Source organism: Rousettus aegyptiacus, unplaced genomic scaffold (genome assembly GCF_014176215.1).
Source record: "Rousettus aegyptiacus isolate mRouAeg1 unplaced genomic scaffold, mRouAeg1.p scaffold_m13_p_2, whole genome shotgun sequence".
Lineage (NCBI taxonomy): Eukaryota > Metazoa > Chordata > Mammalia > Chiroptera > Pteropodidae > Rousettus > Rousettus aegyptiacus.
This window is the reverse complement of record NW_023416295.1, coordinates 169,508,187-169,531,249: the sequence shown is the minus strand read 5'-3', so window position 1 is coordinate 169,531,249 and position 23,063 is coordinate 169,508,187. Positions and strand designations below refer to the sequence as shown.

Genomic DNA, 23,063 nt, shown 5'->3' with positions numbered 1-23,063 from the left:
CCTGCGTGGGGTCCGGCAGAGAAGCTGGAGCTCAGAGAGGTCTGGGCACTACTCGGCCAGCAGGGGCAGAGTCGGGCCTGGCCCAGGTCTGCACGCCTGGCTCCGGAATCCCAGAGGGGCTGGAGGTGGAACCTGCCGGCTCAGCAGGAGGGTCCCTCCGTGCATGTACCGCCTTCCGAGTATTTGTTGGGCCGGGAATTGGGGGAATCCCACATCACTTCTTGGAGCCTCAGTTTCTCTGCTTTTTGAGTGAGGGTCTGTCTGCCACTCAGGGCTTGTGTGAGGCTTTGATGAGAGGGTGGGACACTGACCCCTCACCTGCGCCCGGCCTTCGGGGGGGTACCAGACCCGGCAAATGTGGTCCCTGCGAAGCTTAGAGCACCTGTACCAGGAGTTTGTATACACCAGCCCTGGCCTGTTTCTGGGGCGCTACGGGTGCTGGGTCACTTTGCAGCTTTGGGTCCTTTTGGGCACATTCCTTAGCCTCTCTCGGCCTCAGCTTTTTCATCCTTCATGTCTGTTGTGTATTAAGTGTGTGGACCTGGCACACAGTTGGTGCTGGGCGGGGCGAGGTACCTCCCCCGCCCCGCCCCTCACATCACAGCCCTGTGCACAGGCTCCCTCTTTTATGCCTTCATGGTGCCTCATTCATCCTTTCAGCCCATGAACATTTATGGGGCACCTCCTGGGTGCCGTGTGGGGCCCTGGGTTTACAGGGCGAGTGGGCGAGGGAGGCTGCCCTCCCTGTCCAGGTAGAAGGCAGGTCCCGTGATGCAAGCTGGGACAGGCCGCGGGAGCCAGAGGACAGCCCTACCTGGACGCGGGCAGGGTCGGGGGAGACGCGTTTCTCATGCCGTCTTCCCCACTAGAGCTCCCACCGGAGGCTGTGTCTTTTGGCTGTAAGTCCTCTGCTCTCAGCAGGAGATGCTCAAAAAATAGCTGTTGGAATGAATGGAAGAGTGAATGGCTGGCGTCTAGGCCCCTTTCCCTGCCTCTCCCAGGCTCCAGGCCAGCGAGCAGAGGCACAGCAAAGCTCCTCCCTTAGCTGTCCCGGGGGGATCCAGTACGAGCCTGCCTCGTCTCCTTCTCCTTTCCTCCCCGGGTCTCTGGCTGGGACCCCCAGGGCCTCCGCTGTATCGGCCTGTCTGGGTCATGGATCTGTAGGTTGTTGGGTAAAGCACCTGCGCTGTTATGGTCGTGGTGTATCCTGCTGCTGGTAGACGAGGAAACCGACGCCCAAGCGGGGAGGGCCGTGGGGCAGGGCTGGGGTTGTAGTCCCCACCGGGCTGCCCTTCGGATGTGGCCCTGTTGTGTCCGGCCTAGCTGTGTATTTATAGGCTCTGCTGATCTATATTAACACTGGGGCCAGCCCAGGACTTTGCAGCCTGTGGATCTCAGGATGGCTTTGAACCCTCTGGGGGCTGTGGAATCAGAGCTCACCCCTATGAGGAAAGGAGGTCGTGGCTTCTCACCTTTCCCTTCACAGCCTTGGGACTCATGCCGGGCCCTTTGCCTGGGCCTGGCCTGGGCCACCCTTTGGAGGGCTCGAAGACTTTGTCCGGGGTTTGTCGTTATGCCTCACTTCCCTCCAGCGCTGCAGGGAGACTGTACACAGCATGGCGTCTAGTGCATGGGTGTGGGGCCTCGGACTAGCTGCCCGCCTCTTCGAGCCTCAGTTTCCTTATCCGTAGAACTGGGTGTAATTCCCACCCAACTTTGTGTGTCAGGCTCTGAGCACTCAATGCTTGTGAGCTGGAGTCGCTGTTTAGACTCCTGCCATCTCTTCTGGTCCTCGTCACAAGCAGTGCTCAGAGCCCCTAGGGACTGGAGTGTCACCTCCACTGGGCTGGTGAGGCCACTGAGGCCCTGGGGCGGCGTGACTTGCAAGGGCCATGCCGCCTGTTGGGACAGAGTTTGGACTCATCTAAGTCCAAATGTTCCAGCTTCCCAGACCCCATCTCCTTCCCAGGGCCCGCGGGGTCCTTGGGGAGGCTGACTCCTCACCCCGCCAGCTTGGTTCCCACCCCCCGTCGCCACGGGAACAGCTCCACTAACTCTATGCTTCTCTTACAGAGCAGAGACGACTGGCCGTCCTGAGCGCAATTCAATTCAACAGACATTTACTGAGTGCCTACTATGCGCCAGGCCTTAGGCTAGGCACTGGGGTGTGGGGAGCAGAGAGGAAGATGGAGGTCCCGTCCTCAGGTAGCTCTGGGCTGGGGGCACGGAGAAGACAGGCAAGGGCTGAACAACAGCTCGGAAGCTGCCTGCGGGGCTGGAGGCAGCCGAGATACCTGGGTTCAAGTGCATCCCTGGAGAGCTGCTGTCCCTCATCTGTGCCTCAGTTTGCCATTCTGTAAAACAGGGGGAGGAAAAGGGGGGGGGGTGAGACAATCCTTAGGATCCTTCCAGGATTCTATGGGGATGGAATCGGGATGGGGGCAGAGCAGGGAGGCTGTCACTTTCCCTGCAGAGAAGAAATCTCTGAAGGCTTCTTGGAGGAGGAGGAGGCATGAGGTCTAGGCTGCAGGGGGGTGGGGAAGGGTGAGAATGGCACCCAAAGCTCAGGAACAGCATGAGCAAAGGCCCATAGGACATGCAGATGGGCAGCCCTGCAGCTCCATAGGTTGTGAAGGGAAATCGTGGGGTACGAGCTCAGAGAGGGAGGGAGGAGCCCACGTGGAGGGGCCCAAGGGCTCCACTTTGGGGTGTAAGCTCTATTCATCAGACTGTGGAGGACGGAGAGTCAGAAACAGATGCTTTGCCCTGCCCCCTTATCCCCCGCCCACTCTTCAGGATCACGTTCTGGCAGTGCCTGCATCGCACTAGGCACTCGGCACATGAGTCCCAATCGCAACCCTAATACATGAGCATTAATGGGGCTGCTTCACAGATGAGGACCTCAGGGCTGAGAGAGGGAAGCTTTTTGTCCGAGGTCATGATCCTACCCACAAGCTGCCCATGCTTCTCCCCCTAGGGTTCACTGAGGGGGGTGGTCTCTGTCCTGAGTGACATTTCCCATCCTAGGAAGGAAACCCCTAAGCTCTGAGGAGGGCCTGCCAGGGAGGGCCACCGCAGCTGGGTTTGGAGAATGAGCGGGGAAAACTCTCAGATGTCGTTTGCAGGACGGGCTCTCTCCGAGACCTGAGTTTCTGCCCTACAGCAGCCCTCTGAGATGGGGAGTGAGGCGGGGCTCCTTCCCACTTTACAGATGAGTAGACTGAGGCCCTGGGAGTCAGGTGTCTAGTCCAAGGACGAGGCCGTGACAGCCTGGGTAGGGAGCCCCATCTCCTTATCAATTCTTATCTCAGGTTCAAGTCCCCTGAGATCCGTGCAGAAGCTGAGCCCCACAGCCCTCCCCAGGGAGTGGAAAAGACTGGCATTGGAATCACAGACCTGGGTTCAAATCCTGATTTTGTCTAGCACAAATGGTGTGATCTTGAGCAAGTCATTAAATACTCTGAGCCTTGGTTTCCTTATCTATAAAGGGAGAGATCAGGCCTCTTTCAGTCATTAGCAGATCTGGTACCTGGTGCTGGGCTCTAATGGGGAGTCCAGGCCCTTCCTTGAGAACTAAGTCCAGGGGTGAAAGCAGCAGTTATGATGCCAGCTGCGATGGAGGAAGCCCAGGAGGCTGGGGGAACCCATAGGAGGGACCCCAACCAGACTATTTGAATTGGTGGAAGGAGGCACCAGGCCAGGAGAGGAGAGCATGGACCAGCTCAGCAGGACCCCATGGGCTGGCCTTGGGGATGTCTGTTGTTGGAGTTTCTCCAGAATCAGTAGGAAGCCAACCATGCCCAGTGTTACGTTTCAGAATTTGCTGAGTAGAGGATGGATTGCAGGGGTGGTGAGACTGGAGGTAGAGAGACCAGTGAGGAAGCTGACTGAGAAATTCGTTTTGGGCAGGGGAGGAGGCTGGGGGCAGAGCAGGAGCAGTGGGAGGGTTCGCCTGAAGACGGCCAGGTGCTGGGAGCTGGCGAGCTGGGGACACCTCTCGCTGGTCAGGGGACAGGGACAGAAGCAGTGGTGGGGAGTGGGCCGGCAGTGGGAGGTGAGTCCAGTCGAGGATGTGGATGAGTTGAGTTTCAGGTGCCAGGGAAGAAGAGGCAGCTGGGATACGGTGGCTTTGGTATGGTCAGCACGTAGAAGTTGATAAAAGAAGCCTTGGGAAGGGCCGAGATGCGCAGGGTGGGGAAGGGGCCGGGACCAGGACCTTAGGGAAGGCAAAGAGCCGGGGCAGGAGCAGCCTGGGAGGTAAGAGGAAGGCCAAAGTCTAGGTCCCAGCAAGAAGGTGTCAGGACTCAGGTCAGTGGGAGGTGACAGAAGTCACACGGGTCAGGCACTTGGCCTAGGGCCAGACGCACAGGAGGGACCCAGGAGGGTCAGTTCCTGCCTTTCTCTTTACTGGAAAGCAGACCCTAGTCTGTCTCCTTGCCATCGGAGGAGGAAGGTGTTTGGGAAGGAGGGAAAGGGGAAAAAGCATTTGCATGCATAACAAGTCTGGAGTGAGGGAGAGAGAAAGAGGGAGCAGGAGATGAAAAGAAATTACCATACGCCAGGATCTTGTTATTCAACCCAATTTTCAAAGGACCACAGCTGTCGCACTGAGATAATCCATTAATTATAACAGCCATTGTGCTCAGCAATGGGAGAGAAACCGAGGCTGGGGAGCAGGCTGAAGGTGGGGGTGGGAACAGGCCTTTGGGGGGCTGGACCTGTGAGAGGCGGCAGGGACAGGAGAAGAGCTGTGTGCGCCCTCAAGTCCAGAAGGAAGACACTGTCAGGGGCCAGGCCTCACCCCTGTTCCACTGCCAGTGGACATTAGTGGGCGAGGGGGACCCAGCCCGTGACAACCACACCAGCGGCAGCTGACTTTATTGAGCACTTACTACATGCCAGCCCCTGCTCTGTAGCGATTCGCTCTCCCACTCTCGTAGGTAATGCCTTTCTGGTCCCATTTTACAGAAGAGGAGACTGAGACTCAGAGGAAAGAGGGAGCTTGCCAGGGCCACGCCGTTGGTTTCGTGGCAGAGCCGGGATTTGAGCGGAATGTGGCCCGCCCTTCCAGGAGAGCATTATGGAGGGGTGGTCTCCATGGGACTGGCCACGCTGACCTGGTGGCCATGCCTCCCGAGCCATGGCTCCTCTGCAGCCAGCAGTCATGGGGCAGCCCTCCCCCCTGGGCATTTCCGGGGCTCCTCCGCAGGGACAGAGAGCTTCCTTGTTCTCCGAGGCCACAGCTGCAGGCCTCCATGAACTCCCCCACCAGCTCCCGAAGAACTAGTCTCAGTGCCAGGAGAGGGACCCCATGTGACTGCCCGGTTTGGGGTTGTGATGAGCCGTGGCCCTGGGAGGGGTTCTCAGCAGGGCCCTGGCGGTCTCTGGGCCCCAGGTGCTGGGGCCTGGGGAAGCAGTGGGGAGGACAGGCAGGAGTCCCCCGTGGAAGGAGCCGTCTCAGAATCCCCAGGGCTCTTGCTGAGAGCACCGCTCTGGGGTGGGGCTTCGGCAGCCGAGGCCTTAGACCTCCTGTCGTCGACAACGGCCTTGACAGGAATCTCAGCTCAGCCTGGCCGGCAGGGTTTGATGAAGTGGGGATCTAACCCTCTAACCCCAACAGGAGCCCCAAACTTGACACAGCAGTCCAAGCAGCATTGTTAGAGAGCCAGGGGCCCCACAGGGTGACAGGTCTGGGGTGCTATCTGGGTGCTCCCCTAGTTTGGGGTTCCCGCCCCAGTGGGCCTGCTTGGAGCCAAGTAGATGGGGGTCGTGGGTGAATCAGGGCAGCTTAAAGTTCTGTAGAATTGGCGACCACAGAGGCCAAGACAGTAGCTGTTTAGGACCAAGGAGTTGTAGTTATATCGTAGAACTCTTGAGTCCTAGAATCATAATCAGATACTCCCCCCATGCCCCCCAAAAAAGACCCAGAGCCACTGAACCAGGGGGTCAGGGATGGTGGCATCCTTGGGTCCCGGCCATAGAGGCTCATGGGATCCCTCACTCAGGCTGGAATCCTAATTGTCCCCACCCTGGCGTCCCTTCTGTTGCTGGCCTTGAAAATGCGAGTGCCGAGAGGTCAGTGGGAACCTCAGCCAGAGAGGCAAGGAGGAGGGGTGAGCCCGCCCTGGCCTGTGCTACCTGCCGTGCTCCTAACGGGGTGCAGACTGGGCAGCCCCATCTTCCGGGGTTGTCAGGGGATTCCAGAAATGGGGATCTTAAAAATACAATCTCCCAAGTTTTCAACTTGGCAACTAATTAAAATAATTAAAAAGAAAAAAAAAACCTGCCCAAATGAAACAGGATTCGACAGCATCTCTTGACCCAGAGCCGCGTGCCACAGAGGGTCAAAGCCATTGAGTAGCAGCTGGGAGACCTCAGTTTCCACCTCTGTAAAGTGGGAATAATAATAGTGCCAACTCATAAGGTCGTGCCAAGGATTAAAAGAACTAACGTGCGGCATGTGTAAGCCCAGCCCACGTGAGGCCAGGACTCTGTCTTCGCTTTGGCCCGGCCTGTGCGTCCCTCTCCCGCCAGGCTGCCTCTGAGCGGGCCGCACTCTCGGGCCCCCAGAGCCTCCACTTCTCCTGGGGGGCCCCCGATACACCCCTCTGCCTTGGGACAGCACGCAGGACGTGGGAAGGCAGGGAAATGTTCACCCCGCGGGGCCCTGGAGGAGGAGCAGGTGGAGGCAGAGCCGGGGGCGGGGTGGGCCTAGCTGGCGCCTAGTACATAGTAGGTGCTCCATAAATGTTTATTGAATGAATGAATGGAGGCCACGCAGGCAGAGGCAGCCGCGTGTGCGCAGGCACTGGTGAAAGAGCGGGTCCAGTGGAGACTGGTGAGTAGTGCCCGGGGCTACAGCTGAGCGGGGCCTGGGGTTTGCTGGCGCCAAGGCCGAGAGGCCGATAGAGACCAGGCGGGGGAGGCAGGGGCCAGGTGGGGTGGCAGGGGCCAGGCGGGTGAGGCAGGGGCTGGGTGGGGGGGAGTCAGGGGCCAGGTGGGGGAGGCAGGGACCAGGTGGGGTAGCTGGGGCCAGGTGGGGGTCAGGGGTTAGATGGGCGAGGCAGGAACCAGGTGGGATGGCAGGACCAGGTGGGAGAGGCAGATACCAGGTGGGGAGGCAGTCATCCGAACAGCCTGGAGGATTCTGGGAAAGCCAGAGATAAACCCCTGGGATGGGGCTAGGAGATGGAATTTTACTGCAGGTCATCCTTGGCTTTGGGCAGGAGGATCACATGCTCCACCAGGTGCCTGGCGGTGGGTAGGTCGGGTGCTAGGCTGCTCGGGGCTGGGGAGCGGGTGCCCGGGAGTGGTCCGTGTGAGCTGGGCCATCTGTGAAGAGCTGCCCACAGAACCAGTGTTGCGGCCTCTCGGGCTGCTGGGCGCTTCTCCAGGGCTTGGCCTTTTGGTCAAAACCCTTGTGTCCTCCTATCTACCTCCTTCCACCGAGGCCTAGACACGGCAAAGGGCTGATGACAGATGGGACACCCCTGGGAGCAGGGGAGGCCCAGGGACCAGTCGAGTTCGTGGGAGATGACACTGTAGGCTGTTTACAGAGGGCCTTGGCGTGAGCCCAGTAAACCAGAGACGCAGGTACACAGCTCTTCTCCCCAAACAGATGAGGAAACCGAGACTCAGAGCGGTAGGGCACTGACCTGCCCAAGGTCACACGATGAGCCAGCCACCGATGTGTCATAGCTGCCTGTTAGACTGCGCCCGAGCCCAGCCCCCTTCTCGGGCCAAGGTTGCTGGGCTTGCAGCTGAGTCCCCAGTCCAGCGAGGCCTTGCAAACCCGATTACATCCCCCATCTCTGTCAGCTGTTGCTGCTGTTGGGGTGGTGATGTCCTTCTTATGAAGCCCTTTTAGATAAATTGGAGCGCGGTGAAGGCAGGGTGTATCTGTCTGCTACAGTGCCGGGCACGTAGCAGGTATGCAGTAAATACACGCGGCTGTGTGAGGAACGTGTGCGAGTGGGTAGCTGGTGGAATAGCATGCTCCACCTGCCCCGGGGCCGAGCTGTGAGCCCGGTACCCGTTTCCCTGTGACATGAATACAGAGGCAGCCGTGGTCCAGAGCAGGATGGCAGCGAGCCGGGAGCGGGTGCCGGGCACCGAGGGGCAGAAGCCGACTCCCCCGAGATGTGGAGCAGCTGGCATGAAGGGCTGAGACTAACAAGACATGATTGAATGGGGGTGGACGGAAACCCAGCACCTCGGGCGCAGCCCGAACAGAGGACGCTCTGAGGGCACGGGAGCTGCTTGGCAGTATGTGTGAAGGGGATTCGGTTGACATCGGGGACAAGGTGAGGACATAACGCTGGTGTACGCGCTCACACCGCTCCGATGAGCATGGTGCCAAGAATCAAGGGAGGCATAGGGCCCCTGGCGCCCATCGCTGCCCAGACCACGTTGGCGACGATGCTTGGCTCCAGGTGACACATTCGAGGAGGGGCCTTGACGGCAAGCATGACCCTGGGCAGCTGGACCCAAGGGCGGGAGACTTGACACCGAGGCGTCGGAAGAGCGGTGGAGGATGGGAGGCTGTGTAGCCCGGATAAGCAGATTGCAGGGGCGCGAGATAGCAGATTAGCAAATATCAGAAGGGCTCTCGAGGCGGGCTGTTGGCTGTGTTCTCAGTGGCTCCAATAAACAAGAGGTATAAACAGCCAGATTTGGCTCTGTAATATAAGAAGAAATTCCTACCCATCGGAGCTGTTAACAAGGAAATAAGGAGCCTCAGATTAGTGCCGAGATCCCTGTCACTGGGGGTAGGCAGGTTGGGGGGAAATCACCTCCGCGGGGGTTCTGGAAAGTCTGGTGGTTCTAAATGCTCGAGCTGCTCCGGGTTCCTGGCTGTGCGGTCTTGGGCAGGTCACTGTACCTCTCTGAGCCTGTTTCCTCACCTGTAAAGTGGGAAAATACAAGGTGGGTCATGAGGCTAGAAGGGCCCCATGGGTAGTGGGGCCCTTCCCTCTCACATTTGACACCCCACTCCTAGCTCTGAGCCCTTGTTCTGCACATCATGTCCTGAGCACCTGGCACGCGCCCGGCCCTGTTCTAGGCGTGGAGGTTGCAGCGGTGAACGAGGATCAAAGCCGGCTTCGATTTCATGGCGGGGGTGCGGAAGGTGTGATAGTAGAGAACGAAGTGATGTCCGGCAGCATCGCGTGCTCCAAAGGGACCATGCGCAGGGTCGAGTGACTGGCGGGTTGTTGGGCATCAGGTGAGGTGGGGTCGGGGGAGAGCCGTTGAGCGGAGACCTGAATGAGGTCGTGGGTTGTGCAGACACTGGGGAGGAGCATTCTAGGTGGTGGGAACAGCTCGTGCAAAGGCCCCGAGGCGGGAGTGGGCCTGGGGGTGTGAGGGGCGTAGCTGGCCCGGAACGGGCGCTTCCTCGTTGACGGAGAAGCTGAAGTCTGTCTCGGCTCGTGTGCGGTCCTCGCTCACACGCTTTCCCGATAGAGAGGCAGATGCTGATCCAAGGGCCAGGAAGGCCACCCAGGCGGCCCACGCACGGCAGCCCCTGCCACGGGCCCAGCTATCTGGAGGAAGGTGGGGAAGAAGCGAGCCTCAGTTTCCTCATCTGTAAAATGAGGCCAACAGCACCAGCCATGCAGGGTGATGTAAGATTTAAGGAACGTGGATGCCAGACACAAATGAGCCACTGCTTAAGGGGTTGCCATGCCCGTCTTATGGGTGAGGAGACTGAAGCTCAGAGAGGTTGGTTAAGGCGCCTTATTTCCCACAGCTCAGCATTCAGTCCCAGGACCCTTTGCCTCCAACATCCGCGCTTCTTTCTCTCTGCCCTGCAGTTGGGGCTCATTGTACCTGCAACCCAAATGGTAGTTCCGCGGCGAAGCCATGGTTGTCCCATTTTACAGACGAGGAACCAAGCCCCAGAGCAGCCTGCGCAAGGAACCCTGATGAGCTGGAGACAGTGACAAGGCCCAGTGTCCAGCCCCAGGGGCTGGCAGGCTTTGTCCCAGAGGGCAGAGAGTGTTAGTAGCCGGTCTCTGGGACACCTGGCTCGCTGCTGTGCTTCCCGCAGCGAGAGGAGGTGAGGCGGCTGCCTGCCTGGGGTTCTGGCTGGGCCCCAGGAGTCCTTGGTCTTCCTAGTCCTGGGTAATGGCCCTGACGTGGACAGTGACAATGGCACCTCCAGGAGCCTTGGCCAGCCTGTCCCTAGGGAGGAGCCTGTGCCAGGACTTATCAGCTGGTGCAAATGAGATTTCCCGGGCTAAGCCTCATGTCCCTGCTCCTGGGAGGCTGGGACACAGCCTGCCACCCCACCTGATTCCCGGACCCCTCCAACGTCCCTGCGGGAGTGTGGCTGTGTGAGCAGGAGCTCACGGCGGTGCATTTGCTGGGCCTCCTGCTCTGTACACAGCACGTCCACTTCTACCACATCCTGGGGTTTCGTTGGAGCTGTGAGAGATGGGTGGCCCTCACCTTGCCATGCAGGTGAGGAAACTGAGGTTCAGAGAGGACCTGCGACTCTCCGGAGGTCTCCGAGCTGGCCGGCCCTGTGTCTTCCCTGCTGATCCCTGCTCCCCGATCCCTCACTCCATCCCTCCTCAGCCAGGGGACACTTAGGAAGACCACACCCTGGCTGTCCTTCCTCTCGGCCAAGGATGCTGAGCCCAGGGGAGCCCTGGGAGCCGGCTGCGCACATTAGCACATTGCAGCCTGGGGAGGTAGAAACTATTCATCCCACTTCGTGGGCAAAGAAACAGGCTCCTGCCCTGTGTCCCAGGTTAGCTGATGGGGAGACCGTGTTGGGGCAGGAAGCTCCCGGAGGGGATTCGAGGTTGGCAGGTTAGGGTCTCTCTGCCTGTTACACTGCCACCCTGGGTTCTGAACCCGACTACCCGCTGGACATGTCCCTTCCCTGGTCATGGACTCAGTCACCCCTCTGAGAAGGGCTGGGGCTGGGCTGAGCGAGGCTGCCCTCTCTCCTTCCAGCTCTGAAGCACTAGGATTCTGAGTCTACAGAGGGGCCGTGAACCTTGTTCAGCCAGAGAAGGGCACAGAAACCCACTGGCTCGACCACCGACTCAGGCTTGGGGGGCGGCACTGAAGCCCAGAGAGGGGGAGCCATTTGCCCAGAGCGACTCATTCTGCGGCTGAGACCCCACCTCAGCTCTGCCCCATCCCCTGGCAGGCCTCGCTGACTCATCTCTCTGCTATCTAAGGGTGTCCCCATGAGAAGGGACATCATACAGCGTGTAGCCAGCTCGGCTGGGGCCCACCCCAAGATCCCTGCCCCCCAACTTTGCCACATTTCCTCTGTCTGTGATGGAGGGGCAGTTGGGCTTGCTTCCTGCTCTGGCCAGAGGTCACTCACTGCTGCCACACCTGCGTGTAGGGGCGGACATCGTTGGGGGCGGGGGGAGGCAGGGGAGGGGAGGGGTCTCTGCAGGCCACGTCAGCCAGGAGCACCGGTCCACGTTGCGCTGTGGGCCACACCCTGCCAGGCTTGGCACCACCAGGCCTTGGGCAGAAAAGGCCTCTGCTCCCAGCGGCCGCTTCATGCCCCTTCTCCCGCTCCCCCTGAGCTGGTCACAGGCCGCGTTCCGGTGGCTAGTCCGTCTCCCCGGTCCCCGGATGGGTGGGCGGGTGGGCAGCAGGGGCTGTGTCCGCCCACCCCCCGTCTATCGTTCCGCCGTGCCGCTCTGCCGACCTTTGCCTCCTCCACCTCAGATGCTGTCCCGCGTCCCCCCCTGCTTGGCTCTCTCCATGTTTTCGCTTTTCCATCCTTCCCTGTCCTCTCCTCCTGTCTGCGCCTACCTCGCCTCCTTCCTTCCTTCCTCGCTCACCCCCAGGTGTGTGGGGGGGCAGGGCCCTGCTCCTCCCACTAGTGTGTGTGCGCTAGGGGGTCACCCTCACAGGAGCAGGGGGAGGGCGTGACCTCTGAGACCCCCAGCCCCAGGCCTGAGAGCACCACAGCCCCCTTCCCCCGCACCTTGAGTGGGTATGCAGCCGGCTGGGGGCCAAGTGCCGCGGTCAGCACCTTGCGATGCCTGCTCCCTGGCTGCGTCGGGTCTCGACGGGTGGTGGGCAGGCAGCCCAGGGACAGGGACATGGTGGCTGACGCACACGGGATGAGGTGACGGGGAGCTTGTTCCCTCCCTCCTCCGCCTGAGTCACGGGGGAGAGCGAGGGGTGGGGGGAGCTGGCCCTTGGCCCATGCCATCCTGGAGACCAGGAGGAGCTGGAGAGAGGCCCACAGGTGTGGTCACCTTGCGGGCTCACGGGCATAGAGCTCAGAGTGGCTAGGGTGCGGTGTGGGGGGCCTCTGCCGGACGCTGGACTGTTTGAGAAGGGAAGAGATGGGCCAGGAGTAGCCCCCACCCTCAAGCCTGAGCCCCTTCTCCTACCTTGGTCTCTTCGTGTGTCCCCGGCATGGCCTGGGCTGTCCCAAGTCTCTGGCCACCTCCGCTTTGCTGGACAGCCCTTGGGTCTGGCTGAGACGGTGCTGGTTTGAGCAATTCGAACCTGAGGATAGGGGGCGAGGGTAGGGCAGCTTTGTGGGGCTAAAGTTGCACACGTGCACACGTGTACACGCATGTAACATAATGTGTGTGCTTAGCATGTCGACATGTAGGCAGGTGTTTGCCGGTATTCCCCTGAGAAGTCCCTCAGGCATCTGTTCCCACCCCTCCACGTGCAAGCATGCCCACGTTCGCTCTGAGTACCCCTGTAAGTGGCTACAAGTGCACACATCCTGTGCACGTGGGCCATACGTGTGCACACGCTTGCCCGCACATCCGTCCGCTTGTGCATTTCAGCACACCCCTGACAGGGGCTCTGAGCCAGCGCACACCTGCACGTGCACCTGCATACAAATGCGGTCCCCAGACGTTTCCAGCCAGAGGAGGTGCAGACAGGGTTCTGTGGCAGGGCGAGCTTGGGGACTCAGCTTCCTCTCCTCCAACATCCTCGCCTGTGTGTGGGGGGAGAGGGGCGGGAACTGGAGCCTCAGCAGGGGCGGAACTGGCCCGGGGTCCCCTAGGAGCCAGCGGCTGCGCTGGGTGGGAGCCCGGGTCTCCGACTCCCGCCCTGAGAATTTTTGTGGCACAGCCAAGGACAGAAACGCCGTCCCTTCGTGCTGACTGCCTTGTCTGGCCCCTCAGCCCGAGCTGTTCCTGTAGGGGACTGGGAGGTACGAGGTCACCTCTCCTGGAGGTCCCGATTATTACAGCCTCTGACTCAGAGTCAGCCTTTAATCTGAGGGGTCATCTGGCTGCCCTGGTCACCTGCCAGCAGCCTTGACACTCCTTCAAGCATTTCCCCCTCCACGCTTCCTGTTCCTCTGTCCCCGCAGCCCTCTGGGGCTCAGGGCTGTAAATTGGTTTTGCTTTAAAGGAAAAGGTTTAGCATTTTTTTCTCAAAGTGCTTTCCTTCCTGGAGGTTCCCAGGAGGAGCAGCAGGAAGCAGAGGTGGCTCTTGTGAACGGTCTTTGGCTTTCTTTGTCCAAACATGGATTTCTCTTGCCTAATCTTCACATCCCTGGCCACCGGCCAGGGCAGACGGAGGGAGCACCCGGCCCTTCCCGCAGTTGAGAGAGCATTGGGTGGGAGCTGGAGCCCCGTCTGGCTGAGGGGCTCCGTCTGCCTTGCCAGGCCACCCAAACGAGCCTCCCCGGGACTGGTGCTGTTTCTCCCCTTGGAAAATGAGAGTCTATAGGCTCTGAGCCCCGCACTGCCTCCCCTTCCCCTCTGTGACTTGGGTGGTGGTGGCCCCGCTCACCTTCTATCTTCCCCCACCAAATGGCCAGGCGGGACCTGGTGCCCGCTTTATCAGTGTGGAAGGAGACTCAGGTGGTGCGCCTGACCCACCTAAGCGGGCCCGGTGGACAGGGCTCCAGGTATCCTCGGGAGTCTCGGTCCTGGGACTTGTGCAAGTCCCGGCCCCTCTCTGGGCTTCTGACTCTCCAGCCATGGAGGGGATGCGGGGCTTTCATCATTCCGGAAGCCCCTGGCTTTTTTGCCCGCCTGAGCCCTCGCCTGAGCCCTCCCCCTAGCCAGCTCTCTGCTGGCAAGGACTTTGAGGAGGTGGGATGGAGGGCATGTCGCTTCCCACTTCCCTCGTGGGCCCTCTCTTTCTCTTGCTCCTCTGCTCCTGCCTGTAGGACGGACTCTTGCCTGCATCCCAACCTCCCTGCCCCCATTGTGGGAGACCCCAGCCTCTGCATCCCCCTACTGGGGGGGGGGCAGAGCCACGCTTTTCTGGTCCCCCTCCCCCATGGAAGGCGAGACAAGGGAATTATTTTTGGAACAAGAGCGGTTACACAACAAATGAATTATTTATCTCTGGGCACGGAGGAGAGGAGGCATTTTGCTGGGCTTCTTAATTCTTTACCTAGATTGGAGGGTGCCAGCCTAGGTACGTGGCCATGTGCGTATGGCCCATTTGTCCTACACAGGGCTAGGTGTTCGTGTGTGTGTGTGTGTGTGTGTGTGTGTGTGTGTGTGCATGCTGGGGTGTCTGGATCATGCAGGGCGTTGGGTCTTTGTGCAGGCAGATGGATGAGTATGGACGCGGGTGTGCTGGGGTGTGTGCGTGAATGCCTGTGAATGGGTCAGCGCGCCTGACCCGTTAACTTGCCAGCCTCCCTTCTGTGCCCAGTGTCCATAGACTCTGCCCCTCCTCCCTCCTTCCAGGCCCCCAGCTCCTCCCTCTCTTGCCACCCACCGCCCTCCCTCGTTTCATGTAACAGGGACCCCAGAGTGCTGCTGGCACAGAGGCCCCCTGCGGGGAGGGGGTGGGGAAGGGACTGGGGCCTGTGCTGGACTTCGGGGGGAGGGGCTGCTCTGAGCCTTCACACTGATCTGTCACCCCCTCTCGGTGCTGCCTTCCAGGAACCAGGTGACAGATGGGTCTCTTCCTTCCTGCCCCTGTCTCACTTGCTCCCCCCTCAGAGCTCCGCTCTCCAGCCTTCCGTGGGGATCGTCTGAAGTTCTGAGCCCAGAACCCAAGGAGGAAGGAGAGGAGGAGGAGGAGGACGAGGGAGAGGAAGTCAAGCGCCGAGAGCCTGCGCACCTTCCCAGCGGGAGAAGAGCGACGTGGGGAGCAGGCTGCGGGGCCCGACGTCCCCCTGGCCCCAGCTCGGCCCCGGTGCCCAGCCGGAAGGCCCCCAGCCGTGGGCACTGGCCGTGCCTGTATCACCTGGGGCCCCTGTGCTGGGGGTCGCCCCCAAGATGGTGGCGGCCCCAGGAAGGACTGTGCTGCCCGCCGCAGCCTCTGCCCACTAGGCGCCCTCCACCACGCACCCCGAGCCCGGCCTGCGAGGGGGCTGTGGCCGGCGCCATGCTGCGCCTGGGGCTGTGCGCGGCCGCGCTGCTGTGCGTGTGCCGGCCGGGCGCCGTGCGCGCCGACTGCTGGCTGATCGAGGGCGACAAGGGGTACGTGTGGCTGGCCATCTGCAGCCAGAACCAGCCGCCCTACGAGACCATCCCGCAGCACATCAACAGCACGGTGCACGACCTGCGGCTCAACGAGAACAAGCTCAAGGCCGTGCTCTACTCCTCGCTCAACCGCTTCGGGAACCTCACCGACCTCAACCTCACCAAGAACGAGATCTCCTACATCGAGGACGGCGCCTTCCTGGGCCAGTCGAGCCTGCAGGTGCTGCAGCTGGGCTACAACAAGCTCAGCAACCTGACGGAGGGCATGCTGCGTGGCATGGGCCGCCTGCAGTTCCTCTTCGTGCAGCACAACCTCATCGAGGTGGTGACGCCCGCCGCCTTCTCCGAGTGCCCGAGCCTCATCAGCATCGACCTGTCCTCCAACCGCCTCAGCCGCTTGGACGGCGCCACCTTCGCCAGCCTGGCCAGCCTCATGGTGTGCGAGCTGGCCGGCAACCCCTTCAACTGTGAGTGCGACCTCTACGGCTTCCTCACCTGGCTCGTGGTCTTCAACAACGTCACCAAGAACTACGACCGCCTGCAGTGCGAGTCGCCGCGCGAGTTCGCCGGCTACCCGCTGCTGGTGCCCCGGCCCTACCACAGCCTCAACGCCATCACCGTGCTCCAGGCCAAGTGCCGAAACGGCTCGCTGCCCGCCCGGCCCGCGAGCCACCCCACGACGCCCTACTCCACCTACGCCCAGCGGGAGCCCGACGAGAACTCGGGCTTCAACCCCGACGACATCCTCTCGGTGGAGCCGCCGGCCTCGTCCACCACGGATGCGTCCGCGGGGCCCGCCATCAAGCTGCATCACGTGACCTTCACCTCGGCCACCCTGGTGGTCATCATCCCCCACCCCTACAGCAAGATGTACGTCCTGGTCCAGTACAACAACAGCTACTTCTCCGACGTCATGACGCTCAAGAACAAGAAGGAGATCGTCACGCTCGACAAGCTGCGGGCGCACACCGAGTACACCTTCTGCGTGACCTCGCTGCGTAACAGCCGCCGCTTCAACCACACCTGCCTGGCCTTCACCACGCGGGACCCCGTCCCGGGCGACCTGGCGCCCAGCACCTCCACCACCACCCACTACATCATGACCATCCTGGGTTGCCTCTTCGGCATGGTCATCGTGCTGGGCGCCGTCTACTACTGCCTGCGCAGGCGACGCATGCAGGAGGAGAAGCAGAAGTCCGTCAAGGTCAAGAAGACCATCCTGGAGATGCGCTACGGTGCCGACGTGGACGCCGGCGCCGTGGTCCACGCCGCCCAGAAGCTAGGCGAGCCGCCCGTGCTGCCCGTGGCCCGCATGTCCTCCATCCCCTCCATGATCGGGGAGAAGCTGCCCACTTCCAAGGCGCTGGAGGCCGGGCTGGACACGCCCAAGGTGGCCACCAAGGGCAACTACATCGAGGTGCGCACGGGCACGGGCGGGGATGGCATGGCCCGGCCCGAGGATGACCTCCCGGACCTGGAGAATGGCCAGGGCTCGGCTGCCGAAATCTCCACCATTGCCAAGGAGGTGGACAAGGTCAACCAGATCATTAACAACTGCATCGATGCCCTCAAGCTGGACTCGGCCTCTTTCCTGGGAGGTAGCGGCGGTGGCGGGGACTCCGAGCTGGCCTTCGAGTGCCAGTCCCTCCCTGCGGCCACCACCACGTCCTCAGCCACCGCCCCTGGGGCTCTGGAGAGGCCCAGCTTCCTCTCGCCCCCCTACAAGGAGAGCTCTCACCACCCGCTACAGCGCCAGCTGAGTGCCGATGCCGCCGTGGCCCGCAAGACCTGCAGCGTGTCGTCCAGCGGCTCCATCAAAAGCGCCAAGGTCTTCAGCCTGGATGTGCCTGACCACCCGGCTTCCGCAGGGCTGGCCAAGGGCGACTCCAAGTACATCGAGAAGGGCAGCCCTCTCAACAGCCCCCTGGACCGGCTCCCGCTGGTGCCCGCAGGCAGCGGTGGGGGCGGCGGGGGCGGCGTGCACCACTTGGAGGTGAAGCCCGCCTACCACTGCAGCGAGCACCGGCACAGCTTCCCGGCCCTGTACTACGAGGAGGGCGCCGACAGCCTGAGCCAGCGCGTGTCCTTCCTCAAGCCGCTGACCCGCTCCAAGCGAGACTCCACCTACTCGCAGCTCTCCCCAAGACACTACTACTCAGGGTACTCCTCCAGCCCTGAGTACTCCTCGGAGAGCACGCACAAGATCTGGGAGCGCTTCCGGCCCTACAAGAAGCACCACCGGGAGGAGGTGTACATGGCCGCCGGCCACGCCCTGCGCAAGAAGGTCCAGTTCGCCAAGGACGAGGACCTGCACGACATCCTCGATTACTGGAAGGGGGTCTCGGCCCAGCAGAAGCTGTGACCCTCTCTCTCCTCCCCGGTGAGGTTGGAGGGGGAAGGCGGGGGGCACGTGGGGAAAGGGCCCAGGAGGCCGGGCAGGGGCCCGCGGGGGCCGAGGCCGAGGAGCGGACGCACACGCACACCCGCACGCACGCACCCACGCACACACCTGACCACCACCTGACTGTGAACAACCACCACCCGACAATAACGGACAGGAAAACAAAGACACGTTCTCCTTAAAGTTTACACACTGATACCGAAACCAGGCGTCTTTACTGTGCTGCCCAGGGACTCTGCGGGGGCGTGCGGGGCTGGGTGCTCTGGGAGGCAGGCCAGGTAGCCGGACGAGGGTGGGGCCTGGGGCTCTGGGACTAGGGGCAGGTTTGGGAGCAAAGGAGCCTGGGGCAGAGATGGACTGCAGCCACTGTGGGGCAGGGAGAGGTCCCCTGTTGACGGACAGGCCACCCGGAGATTTAGCACCAGGTGGACATTGGGCGTTGTTTCCTTCCTTGATCGATGGGGAACCTGAGGCCCAGGGAAAGGAAGTGATAACCCCAGGGGCATGAGGCAGGTTAGAGTCAGTCTCCCAACTCCCAGCCCAGTGCTATGCCCGACCCCTAGTGGCTTCCCTGGGCCCCGACCCTCCCTCTTCCCACCACCCCCTTCCAGCTGTGGTCTCTTGGGGCGGAGGAACTTGAGAATCAGGCAGGTACTTTTCCTTTCTGGCAAGCCCCACGGAGCTGTGATTCATCGTGCTGGGGGCCCTTGGTCCCCATGCCAGCACCCAGGAGAGGCGGGAGGTCCTGCTGACGGGAAAGGAGCAGAGGCAGGGGGACATTCCACCAGCCCCTTCAAGTGTCTTCCAAGCAGCCTGGCAGCTGCCCGTGGGGTCTGAGGAGCGGTAGGGGGCCAGTTCCCATCACCTCTCAGATGTAGGCCCCCCAGGCCTCTGGGCCTCCAAGACTCCTCCTCACCCCAGCAGGGCAGCAGTGAACTGTGATGCCTGGGGGCTGCATGGAGGTGGGGTGTCATGGGGCCTTCCTGCCTGTGCCCTCACATCCTGGCCTCTTACCTGCCTAACCCCACCATGGGATCTCCGGGCAGCGTCTCAGCCTGCCCAGAGGAAGGAGGGCTGTCCCAGGCTTTCTCACCCAGCCCTTCTTGGCTGCCCTTCCCCGCCCCACCCCAGGCCCAAGGGGCTCCCATATTTCCGTGGAAATATGGAAATGTCCACTTCCCTCTTGCTGACCCCCACCCAACATCGAACAAAGCACAAACAGTGAGCACCCCCGCCCCCGCTTGGGGGGGAACAGGCTGGGTTCATGGGGCCCCTCCCTGTCCCTGGCCAGCCTCTGTCACCATGGCAACCCAGAGCCTGGCAGTTAGGACCGTTGGGCTCCTGGGGGTTCTCCCAGTGTGAGCGGCAGAGGGAGGGCAGAGACAGGGGGCAGCCGCCTCGCTCACAAACTAGGGGCTCCTCGAGGCCAGCTCTGGGGGCAGGTCTGGGGTCCTGAGACTGTGGGGTCTTGAACACTGTCCAGGTGCTGAGGGGCCGGAGTTAGTTGTCCCTTCACCTTTGTCTGGGAGGTGGGCCAGTGGGGGGTGGGGACAACTCTAGCTTTGCCCACTTGCCAATGTGCCCCTTGGCTCTGCATGCACCTCAGGATGGGGAGCAGCCCACTCAGCCTCCCCGCACCCCTGCCAGAGAACCCCGACCTCTGTCCGGTCACCCAGTTAGGTTTCTTAAGATTTGGGGATTGTGACTGTGGGCTGAGGGTGGATGCTGGGGTGGGACCAAGGCCTGTACTCTGTGTAGGGATCTGACCGGGAAAGCTGGCTCACCCCCTGGGTGTGGGGTTCAGTGATCTTCCTGCCGGGGCGGAGCATTTGAGGAAGGACAGTGGAGGGCCAGGGGGCCTCAGGGCTCAGCTGAGCGCCTCTCTCATACCCACTTGGGGGACTGACCGAACTTGGGGCTCACTTTGGGGGTGACATTTGCAAAGAAAGGACTGTTCTCCTGGGGAGTGGAGGGGAGGGGGCTAGCATAGATATGCAGAGCAGACCTCCCCCAATTCCCCAAACCTGCCCCAACCCCTCCTCACACCGGATTGGCAAAACCGAGGAAGCAAGCAGGCGGAGAAGCCAGCGGTGTGAGAAAGCAGATTCCCTGTTATATTTGCATGACAATTTTCCTGTATTTTTCTGAGCAAACATCTGTCGTGTATGTGCCGGTTTGTCCAGACACCCCTGCCCCGCCTCCACCGCCCCCCTGTTCCCACATTCCCTCTGTCGTGATCTGACAAGCAGCTCTTGACACCCGGGGAGGGGCCAGCTCTGCAAAAGACCCAAAACAGGTGCCACCAAACACAGCCCCTGTCCCATACCCGCATCCTGTCTTTCTGGACTTTGGGCCCCCAAGTGCCGCCCACCCTCCTTCCTCTGTCCCTCACGTCCCCAGTTCCTTCCCGTCTGTCCTCATCCTCACCCCTTCCTACCTGCCAGGGAAGGGCAGCCCCGGGAGAAGGAAGGGCTTCTCCCTTGTCTCACTTGCTCCCATTTTGCAGATGAAGAAGTTGGGGCTCCCCAAGAGGAAGGGGCCTGATGATTTGGCTACTGAGTAGGGTCATGGGGAGGGTCAGTCACACTGCTGAGTACAGGAGGCCAAGAGCTTGGGGCTTCAAAGGCAGCTCTGTAGGGAGGCTTGGGGCCCTGAGGGAGAAGCCCCTGGGAGGAACAGGGGCCTGAGGCTGGCCTGGCCTCACTGGAGTTGGAGCTGCCCACAGGGAAGGTTCTAGCAGCAGGAGTGGGAGTCCCACCTTGCCATTCTCCCATCATTCCTGGTTGAAGATGACCTATACAAACCTCGGACCGGCTTTAAGGATAGGTCCCCATCGTAACAGTGATGGTCTTGCCACTCCAGGGTGTGAACCAACCTCATGACCCAGGTCACACTGGTCTTCGGGGCAGAATTGTTTCTGAACCTCTGGCCCCTGAAACTCCAAGCCAGGCCCAGCACCTCGCTCTGGGCAAGGGACTGCTGCGTCGTAGCCCGGTCTGGGGGGGGGGGGCTTTCCTGCACCTGTGTCCTGTGTCCTGTGTCCTGTTCGGGATAATTCTTCACCAGGGGAAAACAGAATATTCACAAAAGATAAATGAGCATTTATGTCTAGGAGTCAGGCTGGCCAGGGGCTCATGTTTGTAATGGTGATGGACACAGTGGAGTTGGGCCGTGGCCTGGGCAGGACCGGAGGGCAGGCAGCTGGGGGAGAAGGGACTGGCGGAGTTGGGGGACAAGCTGGCTGGAGATGTGTGCCGCGCCCTGTCCACAGGCCTCCCAGCTTCGGGTCATGCCTGGGCTTGCTGTTCCTGTCGGAAAATCTCCAGAGGAAATTCCTGGGTCCCCCTCCCTGGGAGGTGGCACCAATGGGTCCACTGTCTTCTAGAGGGCATGGCAGGTGTTGCCGACCCTCTGTTGGAGCTAATGACCTTCCAGAAGCAAAAAAGCGGTGGTCTGGTGGGAAGAAAGCTTCGTCTGGTGCAGACGCTTCCTCGTGGGTCCCGGGTTTGCTTCTCCCTTCGGCAGGAGGGGCCTCTCTCTCTGCCTGCAGAGGGCCCCTTGCCTCGGCACCCCTCCTAGGGGACAGCCCATGGGAAGGGCTGCCCATGTCCAGGCCGAGGAAGCAGCTGTCTGCGGGTGGTGGGGGCAGAAAGAGCCACTTGGGAAGAGTAGGCCTGCATGGCCCTGGAGAGGCAGACGAGAGCCTGGGCCCTGCCAAGAGTCTCCAGTGTTCCCAACTGGAAGTCACTTGCCTGTCCCCTCTCCTGGGAATTTAAGGAGGAACAGAAAACGGAGGGAAGGGAAAGAAGGAAATTTTCTAGGGTTTCCAAATCAGTTAAGGACAGATTGAGGCCAGGAAAGGGGCCAGGTAAGGGGGACAAGACAGGTCCCAGCTTATAAGGGGCTTACATGCAGTGAAGGGACAGCCACCAAAAGGTCCCCAGTGATGGTCACTGTGCAGAGAATTAAAATAGGGTGCTGGAGGAGGGAGGAGCTGGGGTGCCTCTCGGGAGAGGAGGTGACCTGAATGACCTGAGCCAGAGGACTAGCCCCCTGGCCATGTGAGGAAGAGAGCGGAGGGAGAGTGGGGTTGCGGTGGCCGGATGTCCAGAAGTACCTCCTCGGTCACCCCCGCCACTCTGCCCCAACCCTCCGAGGGGACCTACCATTTAGCAGCATCACACCCCATTTGTGGCAAAGCAGAACCCTCTTTCCTGGGTGGTGGATGGGTGGGCAAGGCGTAGGGAAGCCCTGGGGGTGTCTGACGCTCACGCAGGCGTAAGGAGCAGGGCCGAAGTTGCCCACGAGGCCAGTGTGAAGGTTGGGGCTTGCCCCATCCCAATGCTATTTTCCTCTCTGCTCCACGGCCACCTCAGTCCCAGAAGCTGCCATGCTTCTCGTCCATCTCGACCCTATAGCCTCCCACCTTTAAGAAAGAACCAGTATTTACACTCGTTAGACTCTCAGGCCTGCCTCGAAGTCCCCCGTGACAGGCCCCTCACCGACGTGAGCAGGAAGGAGTGGGGAGGATGTGGAATGAGGTGTGGTGGGGAGGTCTGGGTCTCCTCTTCCTTCTCCTGCCCCTCGCCAAACAGGCGCAGGGCTGGCCAGGGGCGAGGAGTCCATTTTCACGCCCCTGCTCCCTCCCTCCCTCCACGAGGAGCCGCCAGCCTCTCCGCACTGGCCCTGTGTCTTGGCACCTGGTTTGGGTCCTGCAGAGTTGGGCCCCCAGCCCTGGGCTATGAACCTGTGACCCCTAGCTGTGTGTGGACCTTTCCTCCCCTGGGGGGCCCGAACCCTCTCCTTTTCTTCTTTTAGGGGGGTAATTTCGTTTATTTTCTCTTCCCTATATCTGCCTCTTCTTCCTCCCTAATTCCTCTTTTAAACTGAATGGCACGAAATTGTTTTCCTCAACTCGAAGATTCCTGTATGGAGAGAATCAATTTCTATATTTGCAATAAATTTCTTATTTAAAACAACAGGGACAAGCTGTGTGTTGAATGTCAATGCCTTCCGGAAGTTGGAGGCTCAGCACCTCTGGTTTCTGGTGCTCGGCGTCCCATGTCCCCTTCTCTCAGAGTTAAGGCATGGGGTGCATTGAGTGGGCAGTCACCACCCATGGTCAAGGAAAAAGGAAGTGTGCCTGCCACCCAGAGGGTGGGCCGGCGGGAGACTAGAGGGTCACTGGCCACAGCCCCGAGCCTGGCAGGGATCTGTCCTCCTGAAAACCTGGAAAGCCCTCTGCCAGTGGCCCC

At 61.0% G+C, this 23,063-nt stretch overlaps 1 protein-coding gene across 14 annotated transcripts in view; it reads left to right on the top strand.

Moving 5' to 3' along the window:
- ELFN2 (extracellular leucine rich repeat and fibronectin type III domain containing 2) overlaps positions 1-22,789 on the top strand; it is a 53,832-nt gene extending 31,043 nt beyond the window's left edge. For 4 of the 14 annotated variants that reach the window (XR_004955855.1, XR_001599074.2, XR_004955854.1 and 1 more), the window contains exon 3: positions 14,862-14,989. Coding sequence is in view for 9 of the 14 variants with exons in the window: in XM_036237458.1 (XP_036093351.1) it covers positions 13,770-13,867; positions 14,862-17,769 (3,006 nt within the window). In the remaining 5 variants the exon portion in view is untranslated. Of the gene's footprint in view, positions 1-120; positions 126-2,073; positions 6,839-8,259; positions 8,304-9,951; positions 10,058-11,473; positions 13,868-14,861 lie in introns of those variants that run through there. The other 10 variants (XM_036237459.1, XM_036237460.1, XM_036237462.1 and 7 more) reach the window with 8 other exon arrangements.
- The last annotated feature ends 274 nt before the right edge of the window (positions 22,790-23,063 follow it).